The sequence below is a fragment of the Salvelinus sp. IW2-2015 genome, linkage group LG15, assembly GCF_002910315.2.
Source record: "Salvelinus sp. IW2-2015 linkage group LG15, ASM291031v2, whole genome shotgun sequence".
Lineage (NCBI taxonomy): Eukaryota > Metazoa > Chordata > Actinopteri > Salmoniformes > Salmonidae > Salvelinus > Salvelinus sp. IW2-2015.
In genome coordinates, this window is record NC_036855.1 from 66538512 (window position 1) to 66559829 (window position 21318).

General features: G+C 41.1%; 1 protein-coding gene and 2 long non-coding RNA genes across 6 annotated transcripts; 2 read left to right on the top strand and 1 right to left on the bottom strand.

Annotated features, from left to right (window-relative positions):
• The first annotated feature begins 532 nt into the window (after positions 1-532).
• On the top strand, positions 533-3437 carry LOC139028849 (uncharacterized). The gene is made up of 2 exons (XR_011481090.1): positions 533-1710; positions 1858-3437. It is a non-coding gene; the product is annotated as an uncharacterized lncRNA (long non-coding RNA).
• Positions 3438-8880: 5443 nt separating this feature from the next.
• On the bottom strand, positions 8881-10619 carry LOC139028851 (uncharacterized). The gene is made up of 3 exons (XR_011481092.1): positions 10424-10619; positions 9779-9872; positions 8881-8905 (listed from the first exon to the last, which is right to left on the bottom strand). It is a non-coding gene; the product is annotated as an uncharacterized lncRNA (long non-coding RNA).
• A 53-nt stretch (positions 10620-10672) lies between these two features.
• On the top strand, positions 10673-21288 carry LOC111974277 (tropomyosin alpha-1 chain). 4 transcript variants are annotated; one of them, XM_024001951.3, is made up of 10 exons: positions 10676-11007; positions 11590-11715; positions 14028-14161; positions 15060-15177; positions 16583-16653; positions 16834-16909; positions 17120-17182; positions 17411-17480; positions 19434-19512; positions 20167-20412. In XM_024001951.3, exons 1-10 carry the CDS (start codon positions 10894-10896, stop codon positions 20168-20170), a joined length of 855 nt encoding a protein of 284 aa, XP_023857719.1. In that variant the 5' UTR covers positions 10676-10893; the 3' UTR covers positions 20171-20412. The 4 variants fall into 4 exon arrangements, with proteins under 4 accessions (XP_023857720.1, XP_023857719.1, XP_023857722.1 ...); XM_024001952.3 differs by lacking the exons at positions 19434-19512; positions 20167-20412 and adding an exon at positions 21191-21288 and having other exon boundaries at positions 10673-11007; XM_024001954.3 differs by lacking the exons at positions 10676-11007; positions 11590-11715; positions 19434-19512; positions 20167-20412 and adding exons at positions 12930-13119; positions 21191-21288.
• Positions 21289-21318: the final 30 nt, after the last annotated feature.

A 21318-nucleotide genomic window follows, 5' to 3' on the forward strand; every position in this document is an offset into this window, starting at 1 on the left:
AAAGTCACCATCTATTACAGTAGCGATCAGCTTCTATAAGATACCAGTCAGGTACCATTGTATTGTATAAGAGGTGTGGTACTGTAAACTGGTATAGTGCTCTGATGGTACCTCTGGATGGTTAACTGTATTAGGCTGATGGGTACTTTAACTTCTGTATAGAGCTGATGTATAGTTACTTGGTATAGAAAGCTGATGATAACTGTAATAAGAGCTGATCGGTACTTTTGTACTGTAATAGAGCAGATGGTACTGTATAGAGCTTGATGGTTTACTGTATAGAGATGATGGTCTGTAACTGTATAGAGCTGATGGTACTGGTACTGTATAGAGCTGATGGTTACTGTATATGAGCCTCTGATGGTCTGTATAAGAGCCTATGGTAACTTGTATTGAAGCTGAGGGTTACTGTATAGAGCTGATGAAAACGATGTACTGTATAGAGCTGATTGGGTACTGGTACTGTTATAGGGCTCTGATGGTAACTAGTATAGAGCTGATGGTACTGGGGTACTGTATAAGAAAGCACACGAGCGGTGGCCCAAATGCTTTATTCAGTGTGCAGCAAGTTTAAGTTGGCCTTTTAATGTGCCCACTCCACCAGTGGGGTCAAGCCCAGAATGGGACATGGATAGCCACTGTCTACTACACCTGCAGGGGTCTTTAACTACCAGGAGTTGTCTACTACCACTATGACTTGGCTTGTAACGGTCTATTACCCTGCATTACCTGCCAGTTAACCTACACCGGAATAGTCTTCTCTAGAAGGAATGGATTTGTAACAGGTGAACAAGCTGAAAATGTGCATCCTAATAGTTTGAATGTCTTTCTCTATGGAGCTATACATTTGATGTGATTAGATACCAGTGTTGACATTGAATCTCCAAACTAAGGGGATATTTCTAGATGTTAGCATGGTCTTAACCTTTTTGGCCGGACTTTCTTTCATAAAGGAAGAAGAGTGTGATATGTTAGGTGCATACAGTACATTAGGCATTTACACACACATTGCTATTAATTTCCTCTTTATGAGACAGTGAGAAATTATAGCATTTCATAGATATTACTAGTTTTGAAATGCCACACTCGTGGGTATTTGACACTTATGTCACCTTGTGGTTTATATATTATCTATCCTCCTTGTCAGCAGCAAGTAATTCAGACAGTTGAGGTATTTGGAGCATATTGAAGAATAGCTTATGGATCTTATTTCAATAGGAGCATTTTTTTGTCGCATTGACGTATCGGTCGGCTTGTAGACCCTTGTTTTAGTGTGGCTCTTGACACTGAAGATTGAAAGTGTACCTAGTGTGATAAATCCTTAAATGTACCTAGTGTTGATAAACCCTTAAATGTGCGTCAAATTGCTAGAGACCTCTTTACAACAACCTCTTATGATGCATTACAATCTAGTACTTTATTATTTCTGTGATTTGGAGACGAAGTTACTACAGAATAACATTTTTAGCAAGTTAAGATACTCTGACATTTACAGTAAMCTTAACTAGTCTCATCCCTTCCACTACTACAGATCTCCTAGCCCTGCATAACCTMGACCGTGGACAGTCAGTTAACTGGCTTCCTTCTACTATTCTCATTAGTTTACAGTTGATATTGAGCCATACAGCTGGAACTGATGTTCATGAAGCAATACTATGAAGGCGCTGTAGGGGGCAGTGTTGGTGTCCTCACAGACTCCTGACAAGCAATGTAATGAAGTGCACTCTTGCTTGATCTTTTCAAACCTCAAACACTACAAACACTGCACCTCTGAAAACCGTTCAGTTACTGTAAGAAAAAATACTAATGTAGGAAACAACTGCTGGTCTTGAAAATGTATTACGATTTAAGTAGGAGTTTAAAAAAAACATCCAGGCAAGCTGAAAAAAGATTCTCATTGATAAAGCGTGATTTCTCTACAACTCATAATGCAAACTTAAATGGATGGCTCTGATATTGTAACACCCCAGACCTCTTGAATGAATGTGAAGTGGTAAATCTTTGTTGACTATACACAATGTACTGTGCTTCTGTTGGTTACCCCTGCTGTCTTATACGGGGCAGAGTCCCCCATCCCTCCATAGGGGCCTGTTGGACCACTACCGTGGATCACGTCCTGTTGTTGTTCACCTGTTGAATCCGTCTCACTCTTACTCTAATGGTGCTTTGTGTAACTSTAGTGGGAAGTACTACTATTGCAGTATATTTACCTTCTGTTTGCCAGGGTTGTGTTCATTATGCACCAAAAGGAGGAAAACAGAGGAGTGACTAACTAGAATTGTCCAATAGAACAAAAAAAAATCCTAATGAACACAACCCAGGTTTGGTTCTAGCTTATGGTTTTACTAGTTTTATGGACAGTCAGTGAGTGTCGGTTAGCAAACAAATCATTATTGTGAGGTAAAATTCTGCTCTTGCGTGTCAGTCATATGCATGGCTTCTGGGTTCTATTATTTTCGGAACAGAAAATACATCTACACGACGCACTGAATGGTATTGGTATTCTGAACTGCACATGAGGACAATAACCCCTAACAAACTGCAAACGGTCCATGTTAAACGTGTTTTACTCCGTATTGATGTGTAACAGTAGGCTCTACAGTTCAAACGCTGGTACAGTTCTGTCAGAGTTCACGCATCTGGTCTTTGTAGTATTATGTCATTAGTGCCTTAGTCTCTAGCTCATACAGCGTRTGGTCTGCTTGTGACAACTTATCTAGCTGGATAAAGGAGTGTGGTCAGTATCAATGAGTAGGGCCTTGTTGTTCCTGTCATAGCCTATTACCAAGACTTTTAGGTCCCATAYAGATGAAAAACACGGCCTCACAGGTACTACTGCGTTGTCCTATAAACTGTACCTCTGTCCCCATCTTTCTGCCTGATGCAACCATGGCCTTGAGGGCAGAGACGAYTGTGTRGCTGTGTAAAAAGTACCATCACTATATGTATACGATATATATGAAGACAACACATTTTTGTACTGCATTCCATGGGCATGTACCAAGATGRTTCTGAACTCTGTATGACAGAATGGAGTCTGTRGTTCGGTTATTGTATGTTACAAGTAAATCATAGGATTCACACACTCCGGACAATAGGTCTGTACTCTGCTGTCTCACAAAAGTTTTATGGATTGAATTTTTTTTTTTTTCTCTCTCTTTTAAGCCACGAGGAATAGTTTTTTTTTAAGGATAAATGTGATAAGGATATTAAGATGTATAGCTGTCACTGTTAACGTAGTGTGACACATTTCAATGGTAGGGAGAAACTGTTCATACCTGTGTGTTTGTCCCATAATGAATTCAATGATAATTAAAGTGCAGTTCTACAAGAAAGATAGATATGAAGTGACAATGACCTACAGTATGGAAACTATTTATCTGGCCACAAGAAAACATATTTTTTGTATTCACTGAAAATAAAGGGTTTCAAAGTAATATGGCCTGCAGAATTGTGTTTTTACTTGTGTTTTTGTTGTCTTGTTGAATAGAGGAGTGTGATCATGAATGGACAGGCTAACATTGTCTGATTCCAGCAGCCTTCTCCTAGACTAATCTACATTCTCAGGTTCAGGCCAGCTGGAAATCAAGTCACAGATGACCGAGAAGTTGTTGRTGTTTAAAGATGAGGTGAAAGCCTGTGACAGACTAATGACATGTATACTGTAGTAAAGCTTTAATAATCACAAATCCTAGCATCACATCCTGCACATAAAAACATGCACTACTAGCYCAATAACAGAACATGATCCTGTGGTTTGAGGAGACTTACTGCTCTAGAGGTGACTTTTTCAGYCAGGGTCCCTTTAAGCAGCTCCTCTGTCAGTGAAGGTAGATGATATTTCTGAGTCAGCAGTGAGCCTTGTGCTAWARTTAGCTGGTGTWMMTTAGAGCRGAGACAGGTACTAATTCTGGCCCGCTCTAAAATCTGAGGAGGGAGGTGATTTGTAAATTACACTGGCACAGCTGCTCCCTCCTTCTGCAGGATAATACCCAGAATTKTTGMCAGGAAGGGTGAKTCTCAYTACTATAATCGCTGATCTCAAGGTGCTGGACAGGTGAAAGCAAAATGGCACCCATCCGATCCTTTAAATCAGTGAAGTAGGACAATCTACTGGTTCACAKWTGGAATTGTGTAGCCCCATAAAATAGCCTACAAGCTTTATATGGTCAAGTKTCGCGGGGCCGCCCTTCCAAATCTCGTCTTGTTGACACGTGAGAAGCCTGAGCTATATGTGGTTCAATGTGTTCCCTTCAATCAGTTTTGAAAGGAAACTTCTCTGTTAGAACATATTMGGAAGTAAAAGTCAAGAGTGTAGGTACTTTTTTTTAAAGAGTATAGTGCCACATGTCGTCACAATAAAACTTCCTGAATCAGCTTTTGTCTTTTGTCTGAGGCAAGCTGACTCTTAGAATCCTCCCACCCTAACTCTTTGGCGTACATGCTGCCACAGAGGGAAAATGAGACACCAATGACATAACGTTCCCAGGCCAGCTGCAGTCACCCTTTTGAATGCTGCACCCAGAGCTACACATAGACATCACTCATGGATGTTATCTGTGGGTGGGTGACCTCAGAGGTAGCAAGCTTCTGCTCCGCCCAAACCACATTGTAAATGAGATGGGTAGCTGTTGTCAAGCAATTGTTTAGCGTGRCGGTCTCTGTCTTTCGAAGCACCCAKATGGTGTGAAAAATGAACAGGAATTGTTCAACTAGTCTTGACATTGTGAAGATGAAATCATCTGCCTTTCTCAAAGTTCTTAAACTATAGTGAAATGCGGGGGTTTGAAAACCTCTCTGCACCCATGTGTTACAATACAGGTGCGTATGGAAGCCTTTGTAAGGAATACAATTTAGCTAATGATCCCGTTGTGGAATTGTACTACTCTGAGAATGTAGACAAAGTCTACTGCATTTCAAGCCCCTTTTCACCTGACCCATTGTGCTAAGATTTATCAAAATACCTGAAAGTCCTGGTTAACGAAGAGGACTGCCAGAGGTCTGTAGGGTTCACATAGTTATTACCAGAGACCATTACACTGACACTCACCCACGACCGCGTTACAACTGACCTCGTTACCACCGACCGCATTACAGGACCACATACTTCCCACCAGCCTGAGAATTCTGGGAATACTCTACTCACCCCAATGCTATTGTCATTGGTGTGGGATTGAGGGGTATACTGTTATGATGGGCTTAGAGGCATCAAGGAAGCACATGTATTACATGACTGACAGAGAGATACAGTAAGTTTTATGTTATCCCAAGTTCCCAGTAATGGAGGGCCATAGGGTCAGATACTTCAGTAGTAAAAGGGTTTATCACTTCCCCAGTAAGAATACCTAAATAGAATTTACACAGTTAAGTTAACTCTGTGTAAATTAAATTCCATGTACTTTGTTTTGGCCCAGCCTGGTRGCTGAGCTATTTTGGAGTTGGCTATACAGCACAAACAGATCTGGGACCAGGATTTCAGAGGCCCTAGATGCTTGGCTAGACTTTTTAAAGCATTATGATGAGTTGGCCAGGTACTGTGTTTGTGTATCTGTGTTTAGTATCTGTCTCCATTAGCCCCAAATGTCCTGGGATAACATGGCTTCTGCTCTGAGCCTCTCTGATCTCTGTGTATGAGCGGTCTATGTGGTCTTTGATCTGTGTGTATGAGCGGCATGCTGTGCCTGGCAGCAGTTGGACAAAACCCAGGCTAACAAGAGAATGACAGCTGCCTGCCATAAAATAAGATGGGCAGACACCCCAGGGAGAACATTAGTGATCACTGCAAACTATTCATCTAATGCTTTAGTCTGCTTCAAAGTACATACAGTGCCTTCAGAAAGTATTCATACTCCTTGACTTATTCCACATTTTGTTATGTTAGTCTTATTTTCTAAARGGATTCATTTTCTCACCCATCTATACACAATACCCCATAATGGCAAAGRGAAAACATGTTTTTAMYAATMATTGCWAATMTATTGAAAATMAAAGTATTCACACCACTCAGTCAATACTTTGTAGAAGCACCTTTGGCAGCGATTACAGCTGTGAGTCTTTCTGGGTGAGTCTCTCTGGGTGAGAGCTTTCCACACCTGGATTGTGCAACATTTGCACATTATTCTTTTAATAATTCTAGGATTCCACTAGGATCTTTCCTCGAGGATTGGTCCTGTGCTTAGCTCCATTCTGTTACTTTTTTATCCTGAAAAACTACCCAGTCCTTAAAGATTACAAGCATGCCCATAACATGATGCAGCCGCCACTATGTTTGAAAATATAGACAGTGGTACTCAGTAATGTGTTGTATTGGATTTGCACCAAACAACATTTTGTATTCAGGACAAAAAGATAATTGCTTTGCCACATTTTTTGCAGTATTAGTGCCTTGTTGAAAACAGATCTTTTCTAATATTATTTGGAGTAACTACAATGTTATTGATCAATCCTCAGTTTTCTCTGTAACTGTTTTAAAGTTACCATTGGTAAAATCCCTGAGTGGTTTCCTAACCTCTCCGGCAACTGAGTTAGGTAGGAAGTCTGTACCCCCCCCCTCTCCCCAGCGTGTTGATATCCTTCGTATCCATAGCCAGAATGATTTTGCAGTGCATGGTGATCGAACAGGTTTCCAGGTATATTCATCAGCGGTATAGGGAGGGTGAAATCTGTGAATACAAGAATATATATTATACAGTTGATTAACAAAACGTGTGCGACAGTATTCATACCTTGGTTTTTGTGGTAAATGTGAATAAAAAACTGTTCACTTTTGACAACTTTTTTATATACATACAGTTGAAGTCGGAAGTTTACATACACTTAGGTTGGAGTCATTAAAACTCGTTTTTCAACCACTCCATAAATTTCTTGTTAACAAACTATAGTTTTGGCAAGTCGGTTAGGACATCTACTTAGTGCATGACGCAAGTAGTTTTTCCAACAATTATTTACAGACAGATTTTTTCACTTATAATTCACTGTATCACAATTCCAGTGGGTAAGAAGTTTACATACACTGAGTTGACTGTGCCTTTAAACAGCTTGGAAAATTCCAGAAAATTATGTAATGGTTTTAGAAGCTTCTGATAGGCTAATTGACATCATTTGAGTCAATTGGAGGATGTAATTCAAAGGCCTACCTTCAAACTCAATGCCTCTTTGCTTGACATCTGGGAAAATCAAAAGAAATCATCAACACCTCAGAAAAACAATTGGAGACCTCCACAAGTCTGGTTCATCCTTGGGAGCAATTTTCAACGCCTGAAGTACCACGTTCATCTGTACAAACAATAGTACGCAAGTATAAACACCATGGGACCACGTTAGCCGTAATACGCTCAGGAAGGAGACGCATTCTTGTCTCCTAGAGATGAACGTACTTTGATGCGAAAAGTGCAAATCAATCCCAGAACATCAGCAAAGGACCTTTTGAAGAATGCTGGAGGAAACAGGTACAAAAGTATCTATATCCACAGGAAAACTAGTCCTATATCGACATAACCTGAAAGCCCACTCAGCAAGGAAGAAGCCACTGCTCCAAAACCGCCATAAAAAAGCCAGACTACGTTTTGCAACTGCACATGGGGAGAAAGATTGTACTTTTAAGAGATGTCTCTGGTCTGACGAAAAGAAAAACAGAACTGTTTGGCCATAATGACCAATCGTTTATGTTTGGAGGAAAAAGGGAGAGGCTTGCAAGCCGAAGACACCATCCCAACTGTGAAGCATGGGGAGGCAGCATGATGTTGTGTGGGTGCTTTGCTGCAGGAGGGACTGGTGCACTTCACAAAATATATGGCATCATGAGGAGAGGAAAATTGTGGATATATTGAAGCAACATCTCAGACATCAGTCAGGAAGTTAAAGCTTGGTCGCAAATGGGTCTTCCAAATGGACAATGACCCCAAGCATACTTTAAAGTTGTGGCAAAATGGCTAAAGGACAACAAAGTCAAGGTATTGAAGTGGCCATCACAAAGCCCTGACCTCATCCTATAGAAAATCTGTGGGCAGAACTGACAAAGTGTGTGCGAGCAAGGCCTACAAACCTACTCCTACTATTATTCTCACATTTCACATTCTTAAAATAATGTGGTGATCCTAAACTGACCTAAGTCAGGGACTTTTTTACTGGAATGAAGTCAGATTGTGAAAAACTGAGTTTAAATGGTATTGGCTGAGGTGTATGTAAGCTTCCGACATAAAACTGTATTTGTAGTTGTCCACATAATCTAAGTCAGAACCGTCCTGAGTAGTGATGCTATTCGGGCGGAAGGGTGCGGGCAGTAATCGGTTGAAAGCATGCACTTAGTTTTACTTGCATTTAAAAGCAGTTGGAGTCCTCGGAAGGAGTGTTGTATGGCATTGAAGCTCGTTTGGAGGTTTGTTAGCACAGTGTCCAAAGAAAGGGCCAGATGTATACAGAATGTGTGTCTTCTGCGTAGAGGTGGATCGAGAATCACCAGCAGCAAGAGCGACATTCATTGATATATACAGAGAAAAGAGTCGGCCCGAGAACTGAACCCTGTGGCACCCCCATAGAGACTGCCAGAGGTCCGGACAACAGGCCCTCCGATTTGACACACTGAACTCTCTCTGAGAAGTAGTTGGTGAAGCGGCGAGGCAGTCATTAGAGAACCAAGGCTGTTGAGTCTACCGATAAGAAATGCGGTGATTGCCGTCGAAAGCCTTGGCCAGGTCGATGAAGACGGCTGCACAGTACTGTCTTTTATCGATGCGTTATGATATCGTTTAGACCTTGAGCGTGGTTGATGTCACCCATGACCAGCTCGGAAACCAGATTGCATAGTGGAGAGGTACGGTGGGCCTACATGTGATCTGCATAACATTCATGCGACAAACCAATACCAATTGTACATACCCTTTGGTGTGCCTCCTCGTCAGTATACCTACAGACACACACAAATAAGTTGGCAGTTCAGTCATCTGCGCCTAATGCAGCTATAGCTTTCAACATATTCTTACCTCTTTGTTGATTGACATCCACTGAATTGTGTCCATTTTCTGTTTTAGAACTAATTTTAAAAGCGAGAAAGTGCCAAACACAGCCATTTGCACAAATATGAAAAGATAGATAGTATCACCATAAAACAATATCAATTTAGATCATACAAGGGAGAAACCTTAAATTGAGGGGATCTTACAAATGTTTTAAGTGCCTGAACCTCTGTTTTCTCAAATTCAAATCCAAATGTTTCTGTTGGGCAGTTAGTTCTTGGGGGTTCTTGCAGGTGCCTAAGGAGGTTACTTGATGAACCCCACCTCCTATGGGGTTCTTGGAAGTAACTTTTGGGGTCATTTTTCAGTGCCAATAACCCTAAGGTTCTTCAAAGAACTTTGAGGATCTTAGAAGAACCCTTGTTGAAGCCCTATGGACAGTATGTAACAGGTGCAACTTGTGCAAACAAGACGCTCCTATAAATACCCCTCAAGAAAACATGGGAGGAACAGAGAGGACAAGAAGAAGAGGTTGTTTGAGTAGATGTCGCTGAGCCAACCCAGAAGGATATGGTGATATAAAGACGTCATTGTTTGTGTTGTTGTTCTMTTCTTCTCCTTTGTGGGGTATAGGCCTACAACAGCAGTACCTTTCACACACATATCACRTAAAGTTMAAACCAATGTTKTGTARGTATGAGTACTYTAAAGTAAAATGTACTATAAATGTAAGTACTAGACATKATTTTTTCATTATCTTCCCRATAAKGATATATCCTAGAAATAATTTAGCTAAAAGTGAACTTGAGGGTATATGTCCATACCATYCAGCCAATCACAYTGTGTTTGGACAGGTCTCTGGTTCCTCCTCCACTGTCCATGTGTGACAGCTGTGACTGACTCCCCTGGACCTGTGAACTGTCACAGAGGAAGAGGGGGATTGCTGAAATGCCAAAGCACTCGTTTCTTTCCCTGTGGCCATTTTGAATGAACTCCAAGGCACTTATAAMCTCGATGARATGCCACTGTTGAATATAACACTATCTGATGCCCCTCTTCAGATTGTGAACAATATCTTGAGGGACTTGTTGACGTGCTCCTCTCCTCTCTACCGTGTGGTATCACTGACAGAACACTTCAGCATAGATAATATGACACCCCTCCCAGGGACAATCCCTTTTAAACATTAMACTAAATTTGTCTGCTTTAATAACTGCTTATTTTGTCTTTGGAGATCAGAGTTACATGACCCCATCTCTCAGGTGTTATGATTCATAGTGGAGACARGATTCATAATCAAGAGGGGTCAATGGCTAAACTAAGTGTGGGCGACAATTATTTTAAACATGAATTTGGTTGGAGGAATGGTAACATAAACAACGATTACTATGCCATTATTTATTCCTATAAATATTACTCTATCAAGCCTTCTTTGAACTGCTGTMTTGAGCAAATGTAAGTTATCCTACCAGAATGAAATGAGCAATTCCAGTCAAAGATCATGTTTTTGTTGTCCACCTTCACTTCCTTGTGCATAAACTAACCCCCACTCCCCAAACTGACTTCCTTGGCTGTAGCCTACGTCTCAGAACAGTGTTTGAAAAAGGAACAGACGTCTTTGAGGGGGTGCCACTTTCTCGCCCATAACCCATATATAGTCTTATCAACGGTAAAATGTATTGGATCAGCGAATRGCCGAGGAGAGCCATAAAAAAGGCAGGACCCGCGGAAGAGAGCAGCTGCCGTCGTTTCCCCAAAAAGTATTTGGTATCCATGGAGATCCAGTAACTCCTCTGCTATAGTACATATTTGACAAGCTACAGTCAGCTCGAGCACTCCAGCTTCACGTTCAGTGTGGTTCAGACGCGCGGAGCTTCTCAGCATTTTACTCAGTTTGGTTTTTGTTAGTTGGTGAGGCCACCCCAACAACACAGCAGTCATGGACGCCATCAAGAAGAAGATGCAGATGCTTAAGCTAGACAAGGAGAATGCCTTGGACAGAGCTGAGGGAGCTGAGGGAGACAAAAAGGCAGCGGAGGACAAGAGCAAACAGGTTGGCATCCATAGAGAAATCGGGGTCTGTCTTATTTCGCACGGGTGCCTTTCGCACTGTGCGTCAAATGTTTGGGCACGGAGTGTTTTGGACCGTTCTCTCTCTCTCGATATGGATTAAATGAAGTCTCAGAGGATGCGTATGAGGATCAGTATTGATTGCTGTATTTAATCGTATTAGGAATATATTTGTTTTTGGGGCGTGACAATATTTTATTATTGGACTCCAGGAAGTTTTAGAAAATATTTATTGTTTGACCGATTCATTTATACTGCATTATGCAGGATTACGCCTACTATAAACTAATATTCTTTGATCAGCGTTAGATTTTTTACCATAAAACATGAATAGCGTAGTCTATTGATTAAAGGATGCCACTCTAGTGTTGTGAGTGGATTGAATAAATGAAATGTAAATAATTGTCCAAAGACAATTGAAGCATTGAAGCATTTGTAAGTGTTTGCCTTTTTTCCATGACTCTTGGCTTTTGTTTTCTTCCCTTTGTTGTCTGTTTCTGGCTGTGCGTCCACGCTGCTTATGGCACACCCCAATTGACTGAGGATATTCCCCACCAACTATCAGCTTGAGGATGACCTGGTAGCGCTGCAGAAGAAGCTGAAGGGAACAGAGGATGAGTTGGACAAGTACTCTGAGTCTCTTAAGGATGCCCAGGAGAAACTTGAACTCGCTGAGAAGAAAGCCACAGACGTAAGTTTGAAGAGGCGCGGTGGCATAAACCTGTCCGAAGTGTTAGAGTGTTCGTGGTCCCCCTGAATCCAATCTGCTAACATTGAACCTCAACATTTTTCATTCTAGGTCTAGTCATCATACATATACGTTAAGATTATTTTATTGTTTCAGTTTGGAATAGCCTACATAATGGTTTATGGTTAATACCTGCGTCTTCATTAGGCTCGACCATTGGCCTGCCATGCGCAATATTCCACATGTGTGTATTTAAACCGAATAAGACTGAGTAGACCAACTTTAGGCTTAACAAATGTGCGTTGTGTGCCACCCTCCTCGAAGATGCAAGCAGAGGGTTAAATTTAGCTGTGTTTTATATGGCCAAGTTACAGCTGACAGGTGTAGGCAGTGTACCCTGTGCACCCCGCAACCTGTTGTGTTAAAATGGGGGCCCGTTTAGAATTTCAGTTAAAAGTTTGGTGGAAGTTTTTGAATATTTTAAATACCTTTAATTTAGATTTGTAGGTGTCATACATTATATTCCACTCGTCAAATTAAAACTTTTACTTCTCCTTTTATTGAGAATGTTGTAGGGGACGCCAATAATTGAACGTTTGTTCTTATAGGAAACATGCATCTTATTGTGTCAGTTTAGAAAGAACACCAAATTATGATAGTAATTATAGTTAAAAAAAAATATTAAACAAAAATGGTACCAAAAATATTTATACTATATTTATACTATGTAGCCTATAGGTCTATCATTATTATGAATTGGGATAATCATGTTACTTTTGTCCTTATGTAATCGATTTTTATTTTTAAATACAATTAATATCTTTAAATACATTTTAAATGCTTATTTTAAAACGTTTATTATAGGTTWAATCCCCCCATAATAAATGAATATCCCAGATATGATGCGCAATCACAGCACCACTAGCATGAGCATGTAGGGGATAAGGGGGTTGGGGAGGCTCTGAGCAGAGTGCCCATTATAGGCTAATGGCCAATAAGTCATTATGACATAATCATATTATCTCACTATAATACAATAAATAAATAACCTCTTTTAACAAAATCTTTCTGGATATTTTGAGGCAATTTTGCGCAATGTATGAAATGTGTTACTTCCGGTGTCATTTAGCGCAAGTCCCAGCCTCCCCAGTAGCAGTAGGAAAAAACCACAGAGACGTGAGGAGATTTTCTCATCCCGGCATCGTTGCGTGTTTCTGTCCCGAGAACCGTTAGAAAAAGGCGTAGGCAATAGAAAATAGGCAGTAAACAAGCGAAATGGCCGGGCTAACGTCGTTGGAAGCTGTAAAAAGGAAAATTAAAGCATTACAAGAGCAGGCTGACGGTGCAGAAGAGTCGGCAGAGAGGCGGCAGAAGGAACTGGGTCTGGAGAGGGATGCGAGAGAATCCGTAAYCCCTGGCTAATAATTTAAGACAATTAGTCTGCAGCCTGCCTGACGACAGTATTAGTATAAATCTGATKAACACGCTTGGTAGAACGATAGACAGAATATAGATGATTTTACGGTACTAAAAAATCTATATTTTGTCTGTCATGTGATGTGCTAAAAGGATGGAGAAATGGGACAGTGAGAATCGATTTAATGGTAAAACGTGGCAGGCAGGAAAGCTCCAAAATAAACACATTAGCCTAGGCTGCTGCAGTTTCAGCATGCTCCAGTCGACCATACACTATCATCCTACACCTCCTGTAGCTACATACATTTACATAATTGTCAGCTTATTATGTTTATATTGGTCACTGCCTTTCCAAACATACCAATTAGGCCTATATAAATGTATATTTTATACAATCTTGTCTATAGAATGTTATATATAATGCTGGAGATTAGCATGAAATTACAGGGGCTCCCGAGTGGTGCAGCGGTCTAAGGCACTGCATCTCAGTGTTAGAGGGGTCACTACAGACCCTGGTTCCATTCCAGGCTGTATCACAACCGGCCGTGATTGGGAGTCCCATAGGGCGGCGCACAATTGGCCCAGCGTCGTCCGGGTTAGGGTTTGGTTGGGGTAGGTCGTCATTGTAAATAAGAATTTGTTCTTAACTGACTTGCCTAGTTAAATGAAGGTTAAATAAATAAAATATAGTGTGGTCTGGGCCCTTATGCCTTTCTCACACATTTAAACCTTAATCCCCTATAGTGTTAAGAAGCTCCCCACAGAGGTGTCCAAATGTGACCCCCAACCTCCTCCATTACACTACACATCTCTCCAGATACTGTATTATGCAAGAAAGTGTGACTGTCTGAGTGTGCATCAGGTTGACATTGTGGTTTCTCCATGTTGTGCTCACTTAGGCCGAGGCTGATGTAGCTTCCCTGAACAGACGTATCCAACTGGTTGAGGAGGAGTTGGATCGTGCTCAGGAGCGTCTGGCCACAGCTCTGACCAAGCTGGAGGAGGCTGAGAAGGCTGCTGATGAGAGTGAGAGGTGAGCAGCAGCACTCAGAGACTCCGACTCTGTATCATACACTACACTCTTAGACAAAAAGGTGCTATCTAGAACCAAAAATGGTTATTTTGGCTGTCACCATAGGAGAAGCCTGTGAAGAACCACTTTTGTTTACGGGTAGAACCCTTTTGGGTTCCAAGTAGAACCTTTTCCACAGAGGCCTCTACATGGAACCCAAAAGGGTTTTACCAGGAGTCAAAAAGTATTCCCCTATGGGGACAGCCGCAGAACCCTATTGAAACCATTTCTTCTAGGAGTATAGACACAGCCATCATCAGACCCGTCAGTCTGTCTCAAACCCAGTCATCAACACCAAACCCATATAGATGACATCAATCCACAWGACCACAGTAATAATGTTATCATTTCACTCTTAAAAGTGTTCAGTAAAGGATGCGTTATAAAGGTATTGTATCATTTCAGACAGTAGTTTTAGAAGAAGCCGAGCCAAAATGGGTCCCCGTAAATTGTGCACAATTGTGTACAACGACATCCATTTCTTATGATATGTTACATCCTGCATTTTTTTTTTACAATATTCTGCAATTCATATGATACAGTATGTTATGAATTCCAATAAGTACAATATGTGACAAATTTGTAAGTGCTTAAGATCATGTTKAATCTCTTTAACTAGCACACTTATTGAGAAGAGTTCATGTAAAATATGCATAAGCACACTACCAGATTTATTGTGTTACAATAGGCAAGTGCCAAATGTAGTTATGGCCCCCACAGTGTGTGGACTGTTGGGCTGCAGATTAATGTCCTCCTATTCCTTTTAGTTTATCAACATTTTATTTATTTAAAAAACAAGACAACATGCAATGTCCTCCTATCCCTGACATATGTTCCCCCCGTTTATTCCATCCTCCAGAGGCATGAAGGTGATCGAAAACAGAGCATCGAAGGATGAGGAGAAGATGGAGCTGCAGGAGATCCAGCTGAAGGAGGCCAAGCACATCGCTGAGGAGGCTGACAGGAAATACGAGGAGGTGAGTTTCCTAGCATTCCTTAGGCTGATACTTTATTATATACAGTGCCTTCGGAAAGCATTCAGACCTCTTGACTTTTTCCTAATTTTGTTACGTTACAGCCTTATTCTAAAATGGATTACATAAATATAAATCCTCATCAATCTACACACAATACCTCACAATGACAAAGCGAAAACAGGTTTTTATAATTTCTTTTCAATTTATTAAAGATAAAAAAACAGATACCTTATATACATAAGTATTCAGACCCTTTGCTATGAGACTCGAAATTGAACTCCTGTTTCCATTGAGCATCCTTGAGATGTTTCTACAACTTGATTGGAGTCACTTGTGGTAAATTCAATTGATTGGACATGATTTGGAAAGGCACACACCTGTCTATATAAGGTCCCACAGTTGACAGTGCATGTCAGAGCAAAAACCAAGCCATGAGGTCGAAGGAATTGTCTGTAGTGCTCCGAGACAGGATTGTGTCGAGGCACAGATCTGGGGAAGGGTACCAAAAAAATGTCTGCATTATTGACGGTTCCCAAGAACACCGTGGCCTCCATCATTCTTAAATGGAGGAAGTTTGGAACCACCAAGACTCTTCCTAGAGCTGGCCACCCGACAAAACGGATTGTCACTCCGACAGAGCTCTAGAGTTCCTCTGTGGAGATGGGAGAACCTTCCAGAAGGACAACCATCTCTGCAGCACTCCACCAATCAGGGCTTTATGGTAGAGTGGCCAGACGGAAGCCACTCCTCAGTAAAAGGCACACGACAGCCCACTTGGAGTTGCCAAAAGGCACCTAAAGACTCAGACCATGAGAAACAAGATTCTCTGGTCTGATGAAACCAAGATTGAACTCTTTGGCCTGAATGCCAAGTGTCACATCTGGAGGAAACCTGGCACCATCCTACGCTGAAGCATGGTGGTGGCAGCATCATGTTGTGGGGATGTTTTTCAGCTGCAGGGACTGGGAGACTAGTCAGGATCGAGGAAAGATGAACAGAGCAAAGTACACAGAGATACTTGATGAAAACCTGCTCCAGAGTGCTCAGGAACAAAGACTGGGGGCGAAGGTTCACCTTCTAACAGGACAACGACCCTAAGCACACAGCCAAGACAACGCAGAAGTGGCTTCGGGACAAGTCTCAGAATGTCCTTGAAAAATTTAAGGGGTCTGAATCGTCCGAAGCCACTGTACTTCTGAGGTCTCTCTGTGTGTGTGTGTGTGTGTGTGTGTGTGTGTGTGTGTGTGTGTGTGTGTGTGCGTGTGCGTGTGCGTGAATGTGCGCGTGCGCGTGTGGGAAACAGACAGCATATAGACCTGTACATGAAACTAAACATATAACATATTGATTGCTTGGTGCACCAATGTGCTATAGTGATGTGTTGTCCTATTATGGGTGAAAACAGGTCGCCCGTAAGCTGGTCATCATTGAGAGTGATCTGGAACGTACAGAGGAGCGCGCTGAGCTCTCTGAAGGGTAAAAACTTTAAACCAACCACAAAATACAGCACAATTTACTGCTTTGGAGACAACCTGCTGTTACTCTTATTGTGTGCTTATTGCCCTGTTATAATCTTGTTTCTTTCCCCTGTCGGTCTTCCTAATTACATTCGTTCCTTCTCCTCCTCTGCTCCTTCAACCATACCTAAAACACCAGCAAATGCGCTGAGCTTGAGGAAGAGTTGAAGACAGTCACAAACAACCTGAAGTCTCTTGAGGCTCAGGCAGAGAAGGTAGGTGTCTGTTTAGACAAATGTATGTCTTCTCAGGTCGTTGCAGTCAGGGGTTATATCCCCATTGCCTGCTAGTATAGCCATAGAGGTAAAGGGAGGTAACTCTATTGAGTAGGCCCACTCATTTCTGCCTGTTATCCCTTGAGCCAGTTCATGTCGGTAGTGCTGTGATGATGACTCTCTGACCTGCGCTCCACTATGTCACTACAGTACTCACAGAAGGAGGACAAGTATGAGGAGGAGATCAAGGTTCTCACAGACAAGCTAAAGGAGGTGAGTTCCCTTTAGCATTAGCAAATTAGCCCCTGTTTCCATTCACTTTACCATTAGCTAAAGTGGGACATTAGCGTAAGCATGTTAGCCACTAGATCTTCTGTAAAGTGCGACCATAGAAAGGGTGGAGAACACTAGACATTGTATTATATATCTATGTTGGAACATGTTTTGGTGTGATGAGGATGGGAGACACTTATCACATCTTGTCTGCCTCTTGTGCCACAGGCTGAGACCCGTGCTGAGTTCGCTGAGAGGTCCGTGGCCAAGCTTGAGAAGACCATTGATGATCTGGAGGGTATGGACCTTTTTCCTTTCATTTCATATATTGTGAAGCATTTTCTATGTGAAAATCTGAGGTAAGTTGTATAGTAAAACAGGACATATACAGTGCCTTCAGAAACTATTCACACCCCGTTGTATTGTGTTACAGCCTGAATTTAAAATTGATTACATTTTGTCACTGGCTTACACACAATATCCCATAATATCAGAGAAATTATGTTTTCAGAAATGTTTACAAATTAATAAAAAATGAAACGTTGAAATGTCTTGAGTCAATAAGTACTCAACCCCTTTGTTATGACAAGCCTAAATAAGTTCAGGAGTAAAAATTTGCTTAGCAAGTGACATAATAAGTTGCACTCTGTGTGCAATAATAGTGTTTAAAATTATTTCTGAATGACTACCTCATTCATCTCTGTACTCCACATATAAAATTATCTGTAAGTTCCCTCAGTCGAGCAGTGAATATCAAACACAGATTCAACCACAAAGACCAGGGAGGTTTTCCAATTTCTTGCAAAGAAGGGCACCTATTGGTAGATGGGTAAAAAAACTAAAAACACACGCATTAAATAACCCTTTGAGCATGGTGAAGTTATTGATTACACTTTGGATGGTGTATCAATATACCCAGTAACTACAAAGATACAGGCGTCCTTCCTAACTCAGTTGCCGGAAAGAAAGGAAACCGCTCAGGGATTTCACCATGAGGCCAATGGTGACATTAAAACAGTGAGGGTTTAATAGCTATGATGGGAAAAAACTGAGGATGAATCAACAACATTGTAGTTACTCCACAATACTAACCTAAAGGACAGAGTGAAAAGAAGGAAGCCTGTACAGAATTAAAATATTTAAAAAATGCATCCTGTTTTCAATAAGGCACTAAAGTAAAACTGCAAAAAATGTGGCAAAGAAATTAACACTATATCATGAATACAAAGTGTTATGTTTGGGGCAAATCCAACACATCACTGAGCACCACTCTTCATATTTTCAAGCGTGGTGATGGCTGCATCATGTTATGGGTATGCTTGTCATCTGCAAGGACTAGGGAGATTTTTAGGATAAAAATAAACAAAATAGAGCTAAGCAAAGGCAAAATCCTAGAGGAAAACCTGGGAGACAAATTCACCTTTCAGCAGGACAATAACCTGAAACACAAGGCCAAATATACACTAGAGTTGCTTACCAAGATGACATTGAATGTTCCTGAGTGGCCTAGTTACAGTTTTGGTTTGAAAATCTATGGTAAGACTTGAAAATGGCTGTCTAGCAATGATCAACAACCAACTTGACAGTGCTCGAAGAATTTGAAAAACAGTAATGTGCAAATATTGTCAAGTCTAACCTTTCATCACCTCCTCTGTGGTGTCATCAGATACTGCATCTACATTCTACACAGTCAGTTCTGTACTAGGCAGACTAGGCCAGTGCCACAGCTGACATTATGCAGACCCACAGTCAGTGTTTGTTAGGCTAGTGCAGGCCAGGGAAAGAAATGTCTCATGCTGCTGTTGGTGTGACTGTGGTACTGTAGCTGTGGAATTACAAAGCATTCACAATGGAGCTCTATATAATTTGGTTGGAGACCATGTTGTCATTTCCTTCTGGAAAATAAAGAAGTACCACTCCGATGTAATATGTATTAATTAGATACAAACATTTCGAAACCAAGCTGCCTTCATCAGGTTTTCAGTTAGTCGTTTCCTGATTGGTCTAAACAATCTAACAGGGCATTAGTGGCCTGTGCACATCCTATTGCTCCCTTATTCTTTTTCGGTTTGACATTCTATTTTATTTCGATCAGTTCTCTGACAATCCTTTGTTTTTTCCTAACCTTTTCCCCTCCTTTCTTTGCTCTGTCTATCATCTCTGTTGCTGTCCCCACCCTCCTTCATTATCACCCCATCAATGTCATCTCCTCCACCACTCCTCTCCTCCTCCTCCACTCCACCCATAATAGATGAGTTTTATGCACAGAAGCTGAAGTACAAGGCCATCAGCGAGGAGCTGGACCACGCCCTCAATGACATGACCTCCATGTAATCTATCATCTGCTTGTGTCTGCTTGTGCGTTGTGCATAGGTCCCACCCACTCACAATGTTTTCTACTGTATACTCCCTCTAGTGGCATATATGTCTGTGTGTTTCATCTGTTTGAATTTTTCCACTCACATTTTAGTTTCAGTGTTTCATCTGTTTGGATTTTTCCACTCACATTTTAGTTTCAGTGCTTCATCTGTTTGGATTTTTCCACTCACATTTTAGTTTCAGTGTTTCATCTGTTTGGATTTTTCCACTCACATTTTAGTTTCAGTGTTTCATCTGTTTGGATTTTTCCACTCACATTTTAGTTTCAGTGCCTACTAATTCTGACTCACTTTACGCTTCTGCCATGCAACAGAAAATAGCTTTTGCCTTTTGTAGTTAACTAGTGGCTTTTTTGTTAGGCTGAGAAAACTATATAGAATCTAACATGCATTGTACAATTAAAGTTGTACAATCAGTTTTTACATGCTTTTAGAAACATCTAAATTGAACTTGCAGAATAGTGTACCTCTCAACCCTTTTTGAGTACCTGGCTCTGCTTTCTGTTCTGTGTGCTGTGGTTTCCATCCTGCATGTCATATCAGTCACGTGCCTTTCTACGATTTGTCCCTCCAACACGTTCTGTTTTTCCTCTCATTCTTTTCCAGTTAAATTGTTTACATCATCTCACAACCATCACAGATGCCACCCGCTGGTTGAGAGGCCTCTCTCTACTACAACTATGTGGCAGTATCGCCCAACATCCTGTCCCCTATGTCTCCACGTCTCTTCTTTACCACAGCACCACCGCACATTGGGCCTCTGCTGCTGCTGCCATCCTATAGACCACCTTTTGTACAGAACCCTGACTCATTTTGCTTTCTGTAAAATAAACTTTACATCCATCCATGTCAGCCAATCTTACCCTTCAAATATGTAGTTCTTAATTTCCTTAATTTCCTGTCTTTAAATGTTTCTCTGTTTAATTTATTACTGAGCAGCTTTGAATAAAACCGAAAGCTCCTCTTCCCAAACATATGTTTTTTGTTTTTGATTTGATTTTGGTTGGCATTATGGTACTATGGTAGTAGTATTAACAAAAAATTTGCTTACATTTGGACAAAAGCACATCCACAGAGCTTATTCTTTAAAAAAAAGTATACAAGTGTTTATTGACAGGGATAGGCAAGAAATTAAGAGGGAGAGAGATAGATAAAAAATATTGTGTAGAGGTGCGGTGGGACAGGGATTTGATCCCACTCAGGTAGTGGATTGTGTAAGTGCAGAGGGCTACGGCCATGACCTCTCTACCAACCTCAGGCATGGTTTCAACTTCTTTAACCAGACGAGTTCAATTACATGGATTGATCAGAAACTGAGAATGTACCTGTTTCAGCATTCCCGACGGTCACACTTTGCTTCATGTTCAAAGCCAAAAGATAATAGGGACTTGTGTAACATTGGGGATATTTTGTAAACATATAATTCAGTCATTTCACAGTCACACCATCTCCACATTGAGGTGAGGGAGCCATTTCTTTGTTTGCAGATAGATGTGATCATTTAGGCAGAGGGTAGAAAACAATGGTATTTGTTGTGTGTGATGTTGTAGCATGACACAAGACTCTATCTTTCTGTACTAACACACTTTGTTCTCTCTATTTTCTCTTAACCTGCTTTCTGACTGCAAAGACCCTCTGTACCGGCAGCTTGAGAAAAATCGTCTTCTTTCCAATGAACTGAGAGTGGTGTTAAATCAGGATTAAACTATTACTGGATGTGTTGTGAAATTAGCACTGTGCTCAAATTAGAAGGAAAAA